At 44.9% G+C, this 14,793-nt stretch overlaps 1 protein-coding gene across 1 annotated transcript; it reads right to left on the minus strand.

Annotated features, from left to right (window-relative positions):
* Positions 1 to 9,068: 9,068 nt before the first annotated feature.
* On the minus strand, positions 9,069 to 9,935 carry LOC112551258 (probable G-protein coupled receptor 141). Its single transcript, XM_025211240.1, has one exon. The coding sequence runs from the start codon at positions 9,933 to 9,935 to the stop codon at positions 9,069 to 9,071; it is 867 nt and encodes a 288-aa protein (XP_025067025.1).
* Between the last annotated feature and the right edge of the window lie 4,858 nt (positions 9,936 to 14,793).

Here is a 14,793-nt window from a genome sequence, read left to right on the forward strand (position 1 = left end):
TAGCAAATGAATTTTCCATACCAAACTCTCCAGGAGATAGCAGCAGCAGCAGTGTACTTACACATTTTCTACTGTGGCAGAACTGAAAACTAGAGGAGGAAGAAAGTCTGGTTAGCTGGGGTTTACCAGCATGATTGAGTTGATCCCAAGTGAAAGCAAAAATATGGGAAGGAGGAGATAGACTACCGTGCAAATTACTTCTCCAAATGCAAGATATTATAGATTAAAATCTGTAAATGGAAGGCTCCCTGCTTCATGCAGAAGGATTGAATGGAAGAGAAACGTTTGTGTTCTCTAGCCAATTAGTTTTCCAGTAGGGGAAAACTGAAGTGTCTGAGGTGGAAGTAAAATTTGAAATAGCTCAGCCACTTAAGGCATCAATGTAAGGTTTTTAGTTACTTTGAGGCACTCAACTCGAGATCCAGAGGAGAATGTTTTAACCAGCACCGTTTTGCTCTATCCCACTGCCTCTATTTCATCTGTTTTGATATTACAGCTCATTACTGATTGCATATACAAAATCCCTCAGCTTGAGCCCTTCAGTATGTGGAGACCGTTCAAATTTTGACTCTCAAGAAATGAAAAGTAACTGGGACTAAAAATGAAGTCACTATCCCATCTACTATATAAAGTCCCAGAAAAGTCATTATAAGCCCACTGGATCCTGTCTTGATTCAATAGGCCAGAGATTGCTAACTAGTTACAGTCTTTTCTTCAACTTTGTAGGCCAGGAACATTTTAACCAGCAATACCTGGGGGTTTCAGTTGCACCCTGATAGGGGTTCATTTTCAGGCATGTGCCCCTGCCCTGACACTGAGGTGGGAGGGGGCAGGGCTCTTGCTGGGGGGTTCCCCGCTCTGCCCCTGGGACACTGCAGCCAGGTCTGTCCGCTGCTCAGTCTGCAGCTGCTTTTCAGTCTGCATTTGGGGCCAGCCCTCTCCCGGCAGGAGGGGGCTTATTCTGCCAGATGCTGCCCCGAGCGCAGACTGAGCTGGGCCAGGCAGATCCGGCTGCCATGCCCTGGGGCCAAAGCAGAGAACCCCACTCCCTGGCCCCCCATCCCTCGGGGCCCCACAGGTGGTGTCTGGCCCTGCCCCCACCCAGCCGCTCAAGCAGCAGCCCCTATTCCCATTTCCCCAAGCGTGAGCCTCCTCCCAGCCGTGCTGTGGTCAAGGGAAGCTGCTGCAGGGCATGGTGGTGCTGTGGGGTGCTTGGAGGGCTTTGGACCTTGGTGCTGCTGCGCGCAGTCCCCCGCAGCTCTGCCTGCCCCGCAGCACAGTGCCGCCACCAGGAAGGGGTTTGCGCTTCCCAACATTATGACAGGGGCTGCTGTCCCTAACAAGGGCCCTGCACCCTCCTGCTGCAGCGGTGGAGCAGGGGCATGGCCAGACAGAGCTCCTGGGGTGGGAGCAGGGACAGGGGTTATTTCCCCTGCATCTGGTGGAGGGGACAGCAGGGGTCCTATTCTGCCTCAGGGAGCGGCAACGGTGGCAATGGCAGGCAGATCCGGCTGCCAGTGGGGGTAGAGGGGAAACTAACTTTCCTCTCTGCCCCTCTCTACCTCAGGGGCCATGGGTAGTGATCTTGGTGCAGCCCACATAGTCCCAAACCGGTAAGAGGGCGTAACGGCATGTGTTGAAAGTACCTTTTATAAAAGGACTCAAATAATATGGTCACTTGTGACCCACTATCCAGGATGGCCATACACTTTTGGCCATTCACCGCCACTGGCACCTCCGCCCTAGAGCTTATTAGTCCTCTGGGTAGCGAGTTGGGGCCGGGGCTTGGGAGTCTGGCAGCTCCAGGGCGGAGCCGACTCCTTTGCTCTGTCCCTCCCCCACATCGGGCCTTCAGCCATTGATAAACCAGGTTCAGGTTATCTGGTCATGTACACTCTCGGGCTAAGTGCTCACACTTCCTGCACCTATAACAGAGCCCCAGCATCGTAGACCCAGCTTTCATTCTGGTGGAGCATAAGAACGGGGCCAGGACTGCAGCCCGGGGGAAACCTTGAGACTGCAGCTGCTAACACCAGTAGGGCAGGCTCTTCATCAACTTCCAAGGGCCCCTTTTCTTGTGGGGTTACCATCATAACTCGGCTAACAGGTACCCTATGGGTAGGTGGGGAGGGGGAGAAATAGTATCTCTTAAATGAAGGATCTCCTCATCCCTCACTTCTTGCACCAGCAGGCTGAACCCTGGCGGGTTGCTCTTTTGCCCAAGCAGGTTCATGTCCCTGATGAGAGTCAAGCTATATCGAGCCCCTATCTGGACCTGGCAGAGCCTCACATGTTTGGCCTCACCCGGGCTAAGGGCCCCTTGCGTGACCACTCTCTGCAGCAAATGCTCAAAGTGCAACAAATATGAAGAGGCAGTCTCGCCTGTGTTGAAACATGCTAAGGAGTTCGTAGTACGCTCCTCCACTCTGGGACGGCCACCCAAACACATTGTGCAGGGTTTGAAGGCACTGCTGCATGGTGATACCGGGGTTCTGAAGCTTGACAGTCCTGATAACCCCAAAAGCAGGCTCTCTCAATACATCAAGGAGACAACAACGCTTCTCTTTGTCAGGTCCATGCCATGTCATCAAAGTTTCCTGAATGTGGGCAGACCAGGACTCAAATCCTTCCTCCCCCACAGGGACTGGGAGGTTTCCTGAAAAATTCCTCAATCTTTTATACATGGCTTGGTCACTGGAGGAGCTTGCCACATCTCTAATAACCTGCTGCAAGGCTGCAATCCATTCTGGAGTGGCTGCTGTTCCTCCAGGCCCAGGAGATCATGTTCTCTTGATGCCTGGAGACTAACAGGCTCTAACATGTTTCTCTTACTGGCTCCTTATGGGGACACACAGCTCTGGCAGTGTTAAATCCCTGCTAACAAATCCCATGCAAGCCCCCAAAATGTAGCCCGGGTGTACATGGGTATGTACTCCCTTCTCCAATTGAAGGGGATTGTTAGCTGGCAGGTGCACTGTGGATGAAACTGCAAATTACTCACAGTTTACCTCTGTCCCAAAGGAGCCAGGCCAGGACTGTCTGGAACTTAACTATATACAAATTTATTATTATTTACATAAGTGGGTAAAAGATAAACATAAATGTAAACATATGTACAGGTATTTATGTGTATAAGTATATATTCAGATATATAACTATGAACTTTATTCTCTATAATGCATTACCACCACTGGTGTTTCAGATGAGTGACAGGTAACCACAGGTAAGTAATAGCAAGGGGTCCCAGTGGATCCCCCCCAGGCAGGATTATAGACTCTGTTAAACTACCAATATACAATTATAAAAATACACAAAATATGAGACGCAGTGTTACAAAATATGAGGCACTCCCTCACAAAATATAAGGCACATAAACACAAAAAATAAACTTGACTCTTCAAAAGTCCCCAAAGCCCAGGCCTTCACTGTACTCCAGTGACTAGCAGGAGGGTAAACCCTAGTGCCCTTGGGCCTTCCACAAACCTCCAATGAAGCCTATAAACTCAGAGGGGGCCCTTTTCCCCTGGGACCTCCCCTCCAGGAGCCCCTTACTAGCCAGAAGGAATTTCCCCTCCCCTGTGAGAATCCTTTTCCCCAGCAACTTATGACTCCGGGGTCCAGAGTGAGTGGTCCTTGGCTTCTCAGGCACATTGCTTCTCACTTGCAGGAGACTCCTAGACCTCCGTCTCCTTCTGGACTGCTCACCTGCTTGGAGTCCCGAGCACCATCACGTACTCCTGGCGACTTTGCCTTCTGCTAAGGGTTGGAGACCTGTGTCTCCTTGTGCAACACTGGGGCTCAGTCTGCTCCTGGACCCTCCGAGCAGTGTTGTCTGCATCGGGTCGTTGACTCTGTGCCAGGGGACCCAGACTTGAGCCGTTGCAAGCAGTTCCCAAGGTCCCGATGCCTTCCGGACCGCTCTGTGCTGTGCTGTCAGCACCAGCTGTCTGGCCCTAGGCCAGGGACTGCACACCTGAGCTGCCTCAAGCAGCTCCCAGGGTCCTGCTCCATGTACCAGCATCATGTTCCTGGCTGCACACCAGGGGTTGCAGACCTAAGCTGCCTTGTGCACTCCCAGGGTCTGGCTCCATGCACCGAGCTGTGCACCATTCACCATGCTGCTCCACAGCGGGGCTGGGGATGCAGCTGATCACCACTCCCGTTTGGCGAGGGAGTCTTCGGGCTGCTGTATCAGTAAGTCCGCCATATATACATGCCCTTTTCACTGGTCTTTTGGACTTATGTCAAAAACCTCTCTGAAATCTGACAGTGTCTGGTATCACTCCTATACTTCGGAATGAAATGGGTTTAAGGTTGCCTTTCCATAAGGCTCAGCCTGGGGTTCCCCCTTGCTTCCTGGGAATGAACCCCTGGGAACATTTTCAGCCCCTTGCACACCCCATGAGTAAACTTACCCTGGACAGGCTGGGAGAGACATTTGCTTGGTCCCTCACAATGACTGGACCCCTAGGACCTAGAGGCAGGCATTTTTGCCAGCAGTGAGAGGAGCCCTGTGCAGGTAGGAGTCAGCTGCAAACCTGTTATCTTTAAGGGTGGCCAGGAAGTAGACTGGGAATGACCTTAGTGCTCTGGCCAGTGACTGTCTGGCTGCAAGTCCATCTTCATGCTGTCTGGGAGAGGAGGGGAGCCCTCAAATTGGAACAGCTCCATGGCCATCTCTTGGATCAAGGTGGAGGCAGGAAAGAATGGCTGTGTAGAACAGAATGATGGCGTGTCCCATCTCCATATTGCTGTCCTGGGAGATGCAAGCAGTATGTGCCACATGGTGGGACTGCACCCTGTCATCCACTTCCAAGATGTAGGATAGCTCCTTGTAGCAGGTACAGGACACCCTACATGTGTAGGACAGGTGCAGGATACTGCACATAATTGAAACCCCAGGCCTTCATGAACTACTGCTTCTGCATCTTGTACTTTGAGCAGTATTGGTGCCAGCTGTGGTTGTGCCCATGGGCAGCCTTTTCCACAGCAATCCTTTTATTGACCACCTGGTTTCAGTGGCTGGAATGGAGAAACTGTTGGGTCTCTACCTTTCCCCAAATGGTGAGCATGTCCATTACTTCATCCTGCATCTAGTTGCTGCCATGCCTGCAGCCAGTGGTGGTTGATGGAAGCATGGTTTGAGGTCAGGGTGCTGCCCTCAATTGTGTGGGTGGGAGCACAGGATGGCAAGCAAGTCACCATAGAGGGCAAAAAAAGGTGGGTGAGGCCACATGTGACCTCTCACCTGCAAGCAATAGAGTTCTCCTATGGTAGAATGACCACCTGAAGTTAAAGAGGGGCGAACCAGTGCATTGTGGGATGTTTGGAGGACTGTCTAGCCAGCTTGTCCTGGGATGATTATTTGAGATAACTTTACATATGTGCAATTCTTTGTCCCAGAAAAAAACAATAGCAGATTATTGACCTACATACTTTAGTACGATTTGACATGAAACATGGGATTGTATACCTAAAAGGTCAGGATTTGCCATGGGACAAAATGCTTCCGCCTGTATCAAATGCAACACCTATCTACACCCTATGACAAACTATGCTAGCTTCCAAAGCACTAGGCATGTTATTTTTTCTGAAATCTGCTGCTACCCAAAATGGCAATGCTGGAACATAAAAAGGTCTTTGTTTTCCCCTGATGCATCTGTTCCTCCTGCTTGCTTGCAGTGAGAGGTCATGATGATCTGCTGTCAGTAATATAATCAACATAACCCTACTGTAAGCAAGCAGAAGGAACAGATGCATCAAGGGAAAATGAGAACCTTTTTACTTTCCAGCATTGCCAATTTGAGAAGCAGCAGATTATAGTAAAAATAACATTCCTAGTGCTTTGAAAGCTAATGTCGTTTGCCTGCAATGCATTTGCCGAAGCTCCTAGCAACATACCTAAATTAGCTAGCCCAGATTGCCAGCAATACTGCTGTGACAGCAAAAAAACCACAAAGCAATACCTAAGAATATGAGTAAACGCACAGACAATGATGCAATGCAGGACCTGAGCTAGATAATTTAAAGCTAACTTGGGTATATCTGGACTGTGGTGTGGATCAGAGGTCAGCAATAGGCCTATGTGAATAGGGGACTTTTCGATTCGGGTTTGGATTCGGCCGACTCGGATGCCAGTGATTCGATTCAGAGCTCAGAATTGGTTTCCTGCTTTGATTTGGCGGAATTGGCTCCGAAGCTTTTGGAGCCGCTTCAGAGATTCAGCCAAAAGGTATAATGGGGAATCAATGAAATATCTATAACTTTGTTGATTTTTGTCCAATTTGGATACAACATGCAGGGATGGTAGCCTCTGCTGAGAGCATGAAGCCTGCCAAGTTTCAAGGAGCTAGATGCAGGGGTTTGGGGGAAACTGCACCTCAAGCTGCTGACAGGCAAAACTCATGACAGGGGTGACATTTGGTGTGTTAAGGCACAGCAGGGTGAAAGCTGCAGGCCTGCTAGACCCTGCTGAGGCCACGAAGCCTGCCAGCTGTCAAGGAGATAGGTGCAGGGACTTCTGGGTTCTGGGGCCCTGCACCCCTAGCTGCTGACAGGCAAAACTCGTGACATGGGTGCTTGTGCAACTGACTGTCTCTGTCTTGGAGCAGAAACAGTTTGGCTCTATATTGATTATTCCTCTTAGTCTGTGGTTTTGTAGGTGTTAATCCTTGCTCTTTAGCTCATTATGTAGTTGGTAGGTGCTGTGTATTGAGCTGCAAACATAGTAGCTTAGCAGCCAGGCCTGCAGTAGTTTCCCCCCACGCCCATGCCCCAAGACAGACACAGTTGCACAAGCACCCATGTCATGAGTTTTGCTTGTCCACAGCTTGAGGTGCAGTTTACCCCAAACCCCTGCACTGATCTCCTTGAAACTTGGCAGGCTTTGTGGCCTCAGTAAGAGCTACCATCCCTGTAGTTTTCACCCCCCTGTGGCTTAACACACACATGTGATACAAGTTTTGCTTTCAGAATTTTGGGGTGCAGTTTCCCAGAAACCCCAGCACCTATCACCTTGAAACTTGGCACATGTCATACTATCAGCAGAGGCTGCAAGTTTCATCTGAATCAGCCAAAATACAACAAAGTTATAGATATTTAATTGATTTTCCATTATACCCTATGGCCGAATCTCCGAATATTTTCCTAATCGATTTGGAAAGCCTAAAGTTTCCTGTGATTCGATTCGGATTCATAGATTCGGCCTCCGAATCATCGAATCATCTCTGAATCCGAATCATGATCTGAAGCTTTGCATAGCCCTAGTCAGCAACCTTCTGTTACAGCAGACTAGAGTTTGTGACCTGGCCCTCTGCCACAGGCTGCACATGTCCAGCCCCACAGAGATACTCCGCCCTTCTTCAGCATGGGTAAGTGCAGGCTTTAGAGTAGTAGGGAGGACTATGGAGGGGACAGGTGGCACAGTGCAGCTGCATGCCATCTGAAATCCTATCCTGGGTTGAATCTTCCTGGTTCAGATTCAACCTCTTTTCAGGCCAGCTCCAGGCTGTAGGTCATCAAACCCAGTGTTGAATGTGTTAGATTCAGTCTCAGGTACATTTACACTTTTGTTGCCCAAATATGTGATTTGTCTATACCAGAGGTTCCCAAACTTTTTCTCATTGTGACCCCCTTCCAGATTTACCAGCTGCTTGTGTACCCCTACCAGCATATGCTTCATATTTTAACCCCTTAAATGCCCATTATTATAATAATGAAAATTAAGTCGACCATTATATAATTTCTCCCATGTACCCCCAGAGATGTCTTGTGTACCCCCAGGGGTACATGTACGACAGTTTGGGAACCCCCGGTCTATACTTTGCCCTTTCCCCCTGTTGTTCTCAAAGTATTTTACAAATGTGGATAAGCATTTTTTATGTAGCAGTTTTATAGAGAAGGAGCCAAGGATTAAGTAGGGGAAGTGATTCCTTGTCCTACGTCACAATGAATTTATCTGAGACGAAAACTGAAGCCCAGCTTAATGGCTTTCAGGACATTATCAGACCACAGTTGCTGCTTTTTCTCTGTAGCAAAACTGAGGTGGGTGGAGCAGGCGGCAATAGGGGCAGTAGCCCCAGGCACTGCCTTTGTCAAGGGACACAAAAGCAGAAATTGTTATGTGTTTTTTTTGGAAACTGACAAAGCATGTCCCTTGTTACTGAGTTTGTTGTCCAGTCCTTCAAAGAAGTAAGGGACTGCCTGAGATTGTATTGTAGCTCCAGTCCTCATGTTCAGAGCCCCAGAAATATCAGCAGTAGATACGATCCTGACTTAGGAGTGACGCTGAGCAGATGTCTGAAAAACTTGACCTTTTCAGGTCTTTGCATGTAAATGATGATTAGCATATTTGAAAAAGCCACTTGATTATTGAAATAATGAAAATAAAGGTGGAGTTGTGAGACCAGAACTTTAAATGAAGGAGGAGAAGAAACCTATTTAAATACCAGCCTATTTATTTCAAAACTGATTTTCAGTCTTCAGGTGCCATTTTTCTAGTCTTTGAACCTAATTCATTTCCTTGTTAATTCAAAAACACTTTCAAACAGCATACAAGGAGGAACAGAGTTTCATAACACAATTCTTCAGTGCTTTGCTCATGGAAAAAGTTTCTTTCTAATCATTGGCCAGTTAAAAGTTGTTTCACGTTTGCCTGCCATCCTTAACATGAACCAAGTCCAAGAGACCATTTACTGGAGAAGGTAGTCTGTCATGACTGAGAAACTTTAGGAGGAAAGAGTAACTCCTTGGAGTTACTGTCAACTATTAGAAACAATGAAAATTATTGGTGAAACTTGACATAGGTACAAACCAATCTACTTTGGTCAAAGATTAGATGCATAGTCAGGCATCAGAAATATTGTCTTCCGGGGAGAGAATGGGGACCAGTGACTTCTGAAGGTTATGACATACCAGACTCCAAAACCTGAACATGAAATCCAAACAAAATTGTCCTCATACTAAAAACTGTAATCCTCATAGATCTAAGAAACATTTTAGATAGTGTCTTTCTGCCACGAAGAACTGAAAGCAGCACAGCAACATATATTTTACCAGCAGCATATAATTTAATGGGCTATACCTGCTACAAAACACAGCATGTCCAAGCAGCACATTGCTGTAAAAGCTAAGAAGATTTCATTGTATAAGAGTAGTTTATGGTCTCGATCCTGGTGGAAATGTTTAATGTAGTATAGTCGAAATACATGATGAGGTATAAAGCAGACTAGTATTACCAAGGTGAAGAAGAAACTCTTCATGTGAGCTCTGAATTCCACATGTGAGTTCATTTCAGGCCAGTACTTCACTGCCAGTTGAAAGATTATGGCTAATTGGATTATGGTGAGTACAGAGAATATTGTCATCAAAGTAGCAATCAAGCAGTAGTTTGTTATCATCATGCCCTCCTTCATCATGTCTTTCTGGAACTGAAAGCATTCTGAATCTTTGTAGCTGTCAGCGGTGCCGTAATAGGAAAGAAAAATAGGTAAGATCACCAGAGTTCCCACAAGCCAGAGAGCAGCAAGCCAGGTTGTTGTGTAGCACTTCTTAAACTCCAGTTTCAGCAGGCGTATTAGAATAATAGCTACATAAAAAATGAAAGTGGTATACATATGGACGTAAATCAGGCCACTAATCATTCTGCAGGTGAACCGCCCCAGTTTCCATTCAGATGAAATATAATAGCTGAGGCGGAATGGAAGGCTAAGTAACAGAATGGCATGCACTACCATGAGATTGATGATGATAGCAGTCATCACAGACTGCGATCTTCTTTGAAGCAAGTGATGGGACATTAGGACAACTCCAGTAATGCCTCCAGCTAGATCAACACTGTAGAGTGATATCAAGATTGAATATAGTGTTTTAGAGATCTGAGTTTCATTTAGGGAAATAAGCTGTTGTGCTGAGCTTGTGTTAGATATCTCCATCATTGTCTTTTCTTTTTAAAGCTTCCTAAAATACGAAGATGGAAAATTCAGAATATACATTTAATATTAGGCTTATAAAAGATATGCATCTCTGGTATATTATACCTATTATTTTCACACTATACACATAAGAATTAGCTCTTTGTATATTGAAATGTGATCCATGTATTATCAACCCCGATATCTGAATATTTAGGATAGCCCATTAACTGCTTAAAAACAACACCATAACCTCATCATAAGTTAAATTTGAAAATGGAAAAATTACTGGAATATAAAATTGTTTTCTGTGTGTGATGTCAACACTGCATTGGGAAGTGAACTGAGACCACCATTTTAATTCCAGATAGGCAACTGAACAGCCATGACATGGCAACTTCTAGATTCCACTTGATTTGTGGGCTGAATTAAAACATGCAATCTAGCGTTGAAAATCCCATCTCCCTGTTACCTCAACCTTTTTACCTCCTATCCACAGACTTAGTTGAGATGCTCTGTTGTTGGGGAAAAGAAAAAGCAGTGAACTATTTTGAATCACATTTCAAAAAAGGATAGTCCCTATCTAAAAGGGATCTGCTAAATATACATGGACATACACAACTGTATTTGTGTTTCTTGTAGATAGATACCAACTACCCATTCTCTTGGAACAGTTACTTGGTTTGTGCACATGAATACGATAACTGTGTTCCATCAAAAAGTAATATCTAGTCTTAAAGTAATAGCTAGAAGTGATCTCTTATTAGAAAAATAGTGGACTCAGTCTCCTACTACTCAGGATCTCAGTTTCAATAACCTAATTTAACATAAAGTTCTTAGCCATATTCTTGCTCATCTATAAACTACCATCCCTGAAAGCAGATTTCCTGTTTTAATAATGTAAATAAATGCCCTTTGGTTTTCTTTCCCCCTCTTTTTCTTTGACCATGCCACGACTCATTTTATTTATTACGTTTTTCAGGTAAACTGTGAACTCTTAGGAAAAAAATTAGTCAGAGCACCCTATAAAATACATTGTATAAGTTACAGTCTAGTTTTAGAAGAAATCACTTTAGTTGCTTTATTTGATATGTTTTAAAAATGATTAAAATAATCTAACTCCAAACAATTTACAGACCTAAGAACTTGTCCACACAGTGAATTAAAAAAAAAAAAAGTGGGTTTGTTTATCAAGTATTTACAAGTTTCCCTTTTCCCCTTTAATTCGAATCTGTTTTCCATTTTATAGTAGTAACATCCCAAAGGGAACTATGGACATGTAGAGGGGTGGTTTCCACTTTGGCCTGACAGCTAGCTTTGCCCTTCTCGGTGGTGGCTTAGCTGAGCTGCTTGTAGTGTCATTCTTTGCTCCTCGGCAACATATAGATATATCTGCCCCCCTGTTTAGCTTACTGCTTTCAGCTAGCTTCAGGGTAATCACGCCCCAGGGGTAACCCCTGTCCTGTTGTTATGGGTCTGTCTGCTTTCTAGAGGTTAGTCCCCTAGCAGTTAGCCTGCTTCCTAGCTGCTGCCCCCAATACAGCCGACTTAACCCTGCTGCAACATCTGTTAAGGTAACAGAAGCCTCTGGCTCCCTGTTACAGTAATTACAATATTGGATACATAGTTTCAGTGTTTTTCAAAAGCTAGCTGCCTCACCCAGGAATATTTTTTTTCATTAGCTATTGTAACAAAAATACTTTAAAAGAAAGGTTACCTCTTGAATCTGTAGTAATTATTTGTGTTCTTCTCCTCTTCATATATTCATGGTACGCCGCCTTCACTGTCTGTGGGGAAAAGAGGCTAGTGTCTGTTACTACTCGACTTCAGGGAGTTTTGAGGCTCTCTCAGCCCACATACAGGAAGATGAAAATAGTTACAAATGCTTTCACTTCATGCCGAGATAGTAGTCAAATATTTTCTGACAGCTGAGGAGCTTCATCTAGTGGTGCCAGGAAGAGAAATTTGAGGTGGTACTTGGGGTCTTATACTCCATCCAAAGGATCTAAAGCTGGGCACAGAGCATATGGACTGCTAAACAATAATGCAAAAGAGAGATGGAAGTACTGGGCACCTAGCCTGACTGCTGTGTGACTTCCAAAACTACAGAGGAAGAGCCAAACCAATCTGAAATTCTAACAGCCTAATACTCTTTTCTTTAAATTTCTTGTCTCTATGTAGCTTCAGTGCAATTTGGATGCTGAAAAGATGAGCACATGTTAGGTGGAAAACCAGCTTGCCACTGCTGAAAAATGATCATTTGCTGATATCAAAACTACTAAAGTCTTAAAGGTGAAAAATATGATTTACTGTTTCAGCTTTTAAGCAGTAGCAGAACTAGTGCAGGGTGACCAGGGCAACTGCCCCAGACTGACTTGGGGGAAGGTCAGGGAGAGGCATAAATATATCAGCTGCCACCACAGCTGCAAGAACATGCCAGAACAGCCAGAAGTCACCACTGGCCTCCATACATGCTGAGTGCCCAGCCACTTTGTTATGCCTTTATCTTAAAGTCTTTTTCCATTACAATGATAGGATGCAACATTTTTATGGGAAATGCCATCTCAGAATTATTCAAGGTCCATTAATCTCTTCCCAACTTTCCACTATTCTGTTAAGAGTCACAAACTTCTGTAATCTCTTGCCTTCAAAATGTGGGTCAGTGGAAGCTCTGCGCGCAAGGAAATGAGTCATTTTTAGCCTCCTCCAGTTGATTTCAGGGAGCTGATTTTCTGTTGCAGTTTGCAGAAAAGTGGCTTTCATTCACTCTGGGCATCTGGTTTGAAAGTACATCTGATAAAAAGTGGAAGAGTGCAATATGTTAAACAACGGTCAGAGTTGCTGGCCATCACCAGGAGCCTAACAGGGAAAAAAGGGACTGAAACTGGTAAAATCAGGAAAAAAAGATGAAGAGGAAGGTGGAAGTATAAGAATATGCAGAGTTAACAGAAACATGAGAGGAATGAAGCTGAGCAGGTACTCCAGAGGAAGACTGGGGGCATGTGAAGAACAGAAAAAAGAGAGAAGCAAGACGAGACAAACTAAAGGAGGACAGCATATGAAGCACAATTACAGCACCAGGTGTGGAGTCAGATTGTCTGAAAGAGCCATCGGATAGGTAGCTAATAGGTGCATTTGTAGAGAAGCCGTTAGGCTAGCGGGGCTCAGCCTTTTAGACAAGCAGGCCAGATGCTTGCCACTGGACTGCCTCACAGGCCGCAGTTCTGGTAAGGAAATAGTGAGGAAAGGGAAGTGGCTGCCAGTGTCACATGAAGGGGGGAAGGGGAAGAGGAAGAGAGCTTACTTCCAGCTGCTGAGGGGATGGAGTGGCATGGTGCAGGACAGGGAAGGGGGCATGCTGGCCTGAGTTGCTTGCTGCTGATCCCCTGTGCTGCAGGTCACTTTGGGGCTGGATCTAGCCCATGGGGCAATAGTTGAATGAACACCACTGCCTTAGACAGAGAGTTGTTGAATCAGTGTGACTGTGGCTAGGACATTATTTTCAGACTCTTGTCAACAATTAGTTGCACAATAGAAGAACTTTTGGTCCTTGATTCCACTTTACATCTATAGGTGGTCTACTGGCCTTGGTCAGGGAAGTTATATGTTCAAATTCTTAATTTAATACTCATTGGGATGATATAGATTGGGGAATCTTTATTTAATCTGCAGTCTTGTGATTGTCATTTTAAATAGTAGCTATGACAGAGCTCATTTTGTAGGGCACAGCTGAGACATCTTGTGCCATTTTATAGGTTCTCAATCGACGGACAGTCCATTATTATAAATTATACTAATTATATTATTCACTTAAACTAAAATCCTCCTCATTTGTACATTTGACTGACTTGTTTACCTCTTGAACATCAAACTGCATGTAGTCAAAGTAAAAGTTGTATCAGCAATATAGTAAGCACCTGTTTCTATATTTTAACAATGCTTTATTTGGGATTTTAAGTATTTTCCCACAGTTTTATTTCACTCCCTTTAATTAAAAGCTACTTATACTGCAAAATGAGCAAATACTGCTTCACAACTCATGATCTTTCAGAAAAATCCTTTTGCATATATATGCTCCTTCACCTCATGCAACATCAGGAGATGAGCCATTTTAATCAGCACACAGCCAGCAAGATTTACCGTTGGCATTTGCAGGCTGCAGAAAGTAACAAAACCAAGTTCTAATCATCAGACTAGTCTTTTGTGTTCTTCAGTTCAAAGTTTGCCGCAAGAAACATTTTGCTTTGTTTGGTATGCACAATAAGACTATTTGGTTTCCAGGATGCAGGTGCTCTAACGTATTACTTATAGTTGTATAACTAATATCTGCCTGAAAACTGCTTATCTAAGCTGAACTAGTATCTGCAGGGGTTCATAAAGGTCTTAATCACAGATCAGACACTGTCAGCTTGATCTATTTGTTCCATAGACATGTACCATCTGACTTCAGACATGCTTGTACGTGTTTTTTTCCAACAAAAACGCTCTAATTTTTTGGGCACCAAAAATGAGAATTGTCACTGCCTGTTGATGGTGTTGAAGAATTAGACAGGTATTTTCCTATGCTTGAGAGTTTCCCAGCACTGTTGGGTGGAAGTTTCATGATATCCTTAATATCTTAATACTTGGACCAAGTCTCTCTCAAGGTGCAATTTAGAGCTGCTGCTGTGTTAAGTCAATTCAGGCTGCTGCGGGCACGGTGGGAATTGCTGAGAATTGGGTTAAAGCACTTTGGCACTACTGAAAAGCTGCAGATATCCATATTAAAGCTTGAAAAGCTGGCACCTAAGTTAAAATTTCTCTGTGCTCCACAGTTCTTTCCTCCTTATCCAAACTCTTTTCCATTCATCATCCCCACACAGTTTCTTTTAATTTTCATTCC

Source organism: Alligator sinensis, unplaced genomic scaffold (assembly GCF_000455745.1).
Source record: "Alligator sinensis unplaced genomic scaffold, ASM45574v1 scaffold254_2, whole genome shotgun sequence".
NCBI classification, from domain to species: Eukaryota; Metazoa; Chordata; order Crocodylia; family Alligatoridae; genus Alligator; species Alligator sinensis.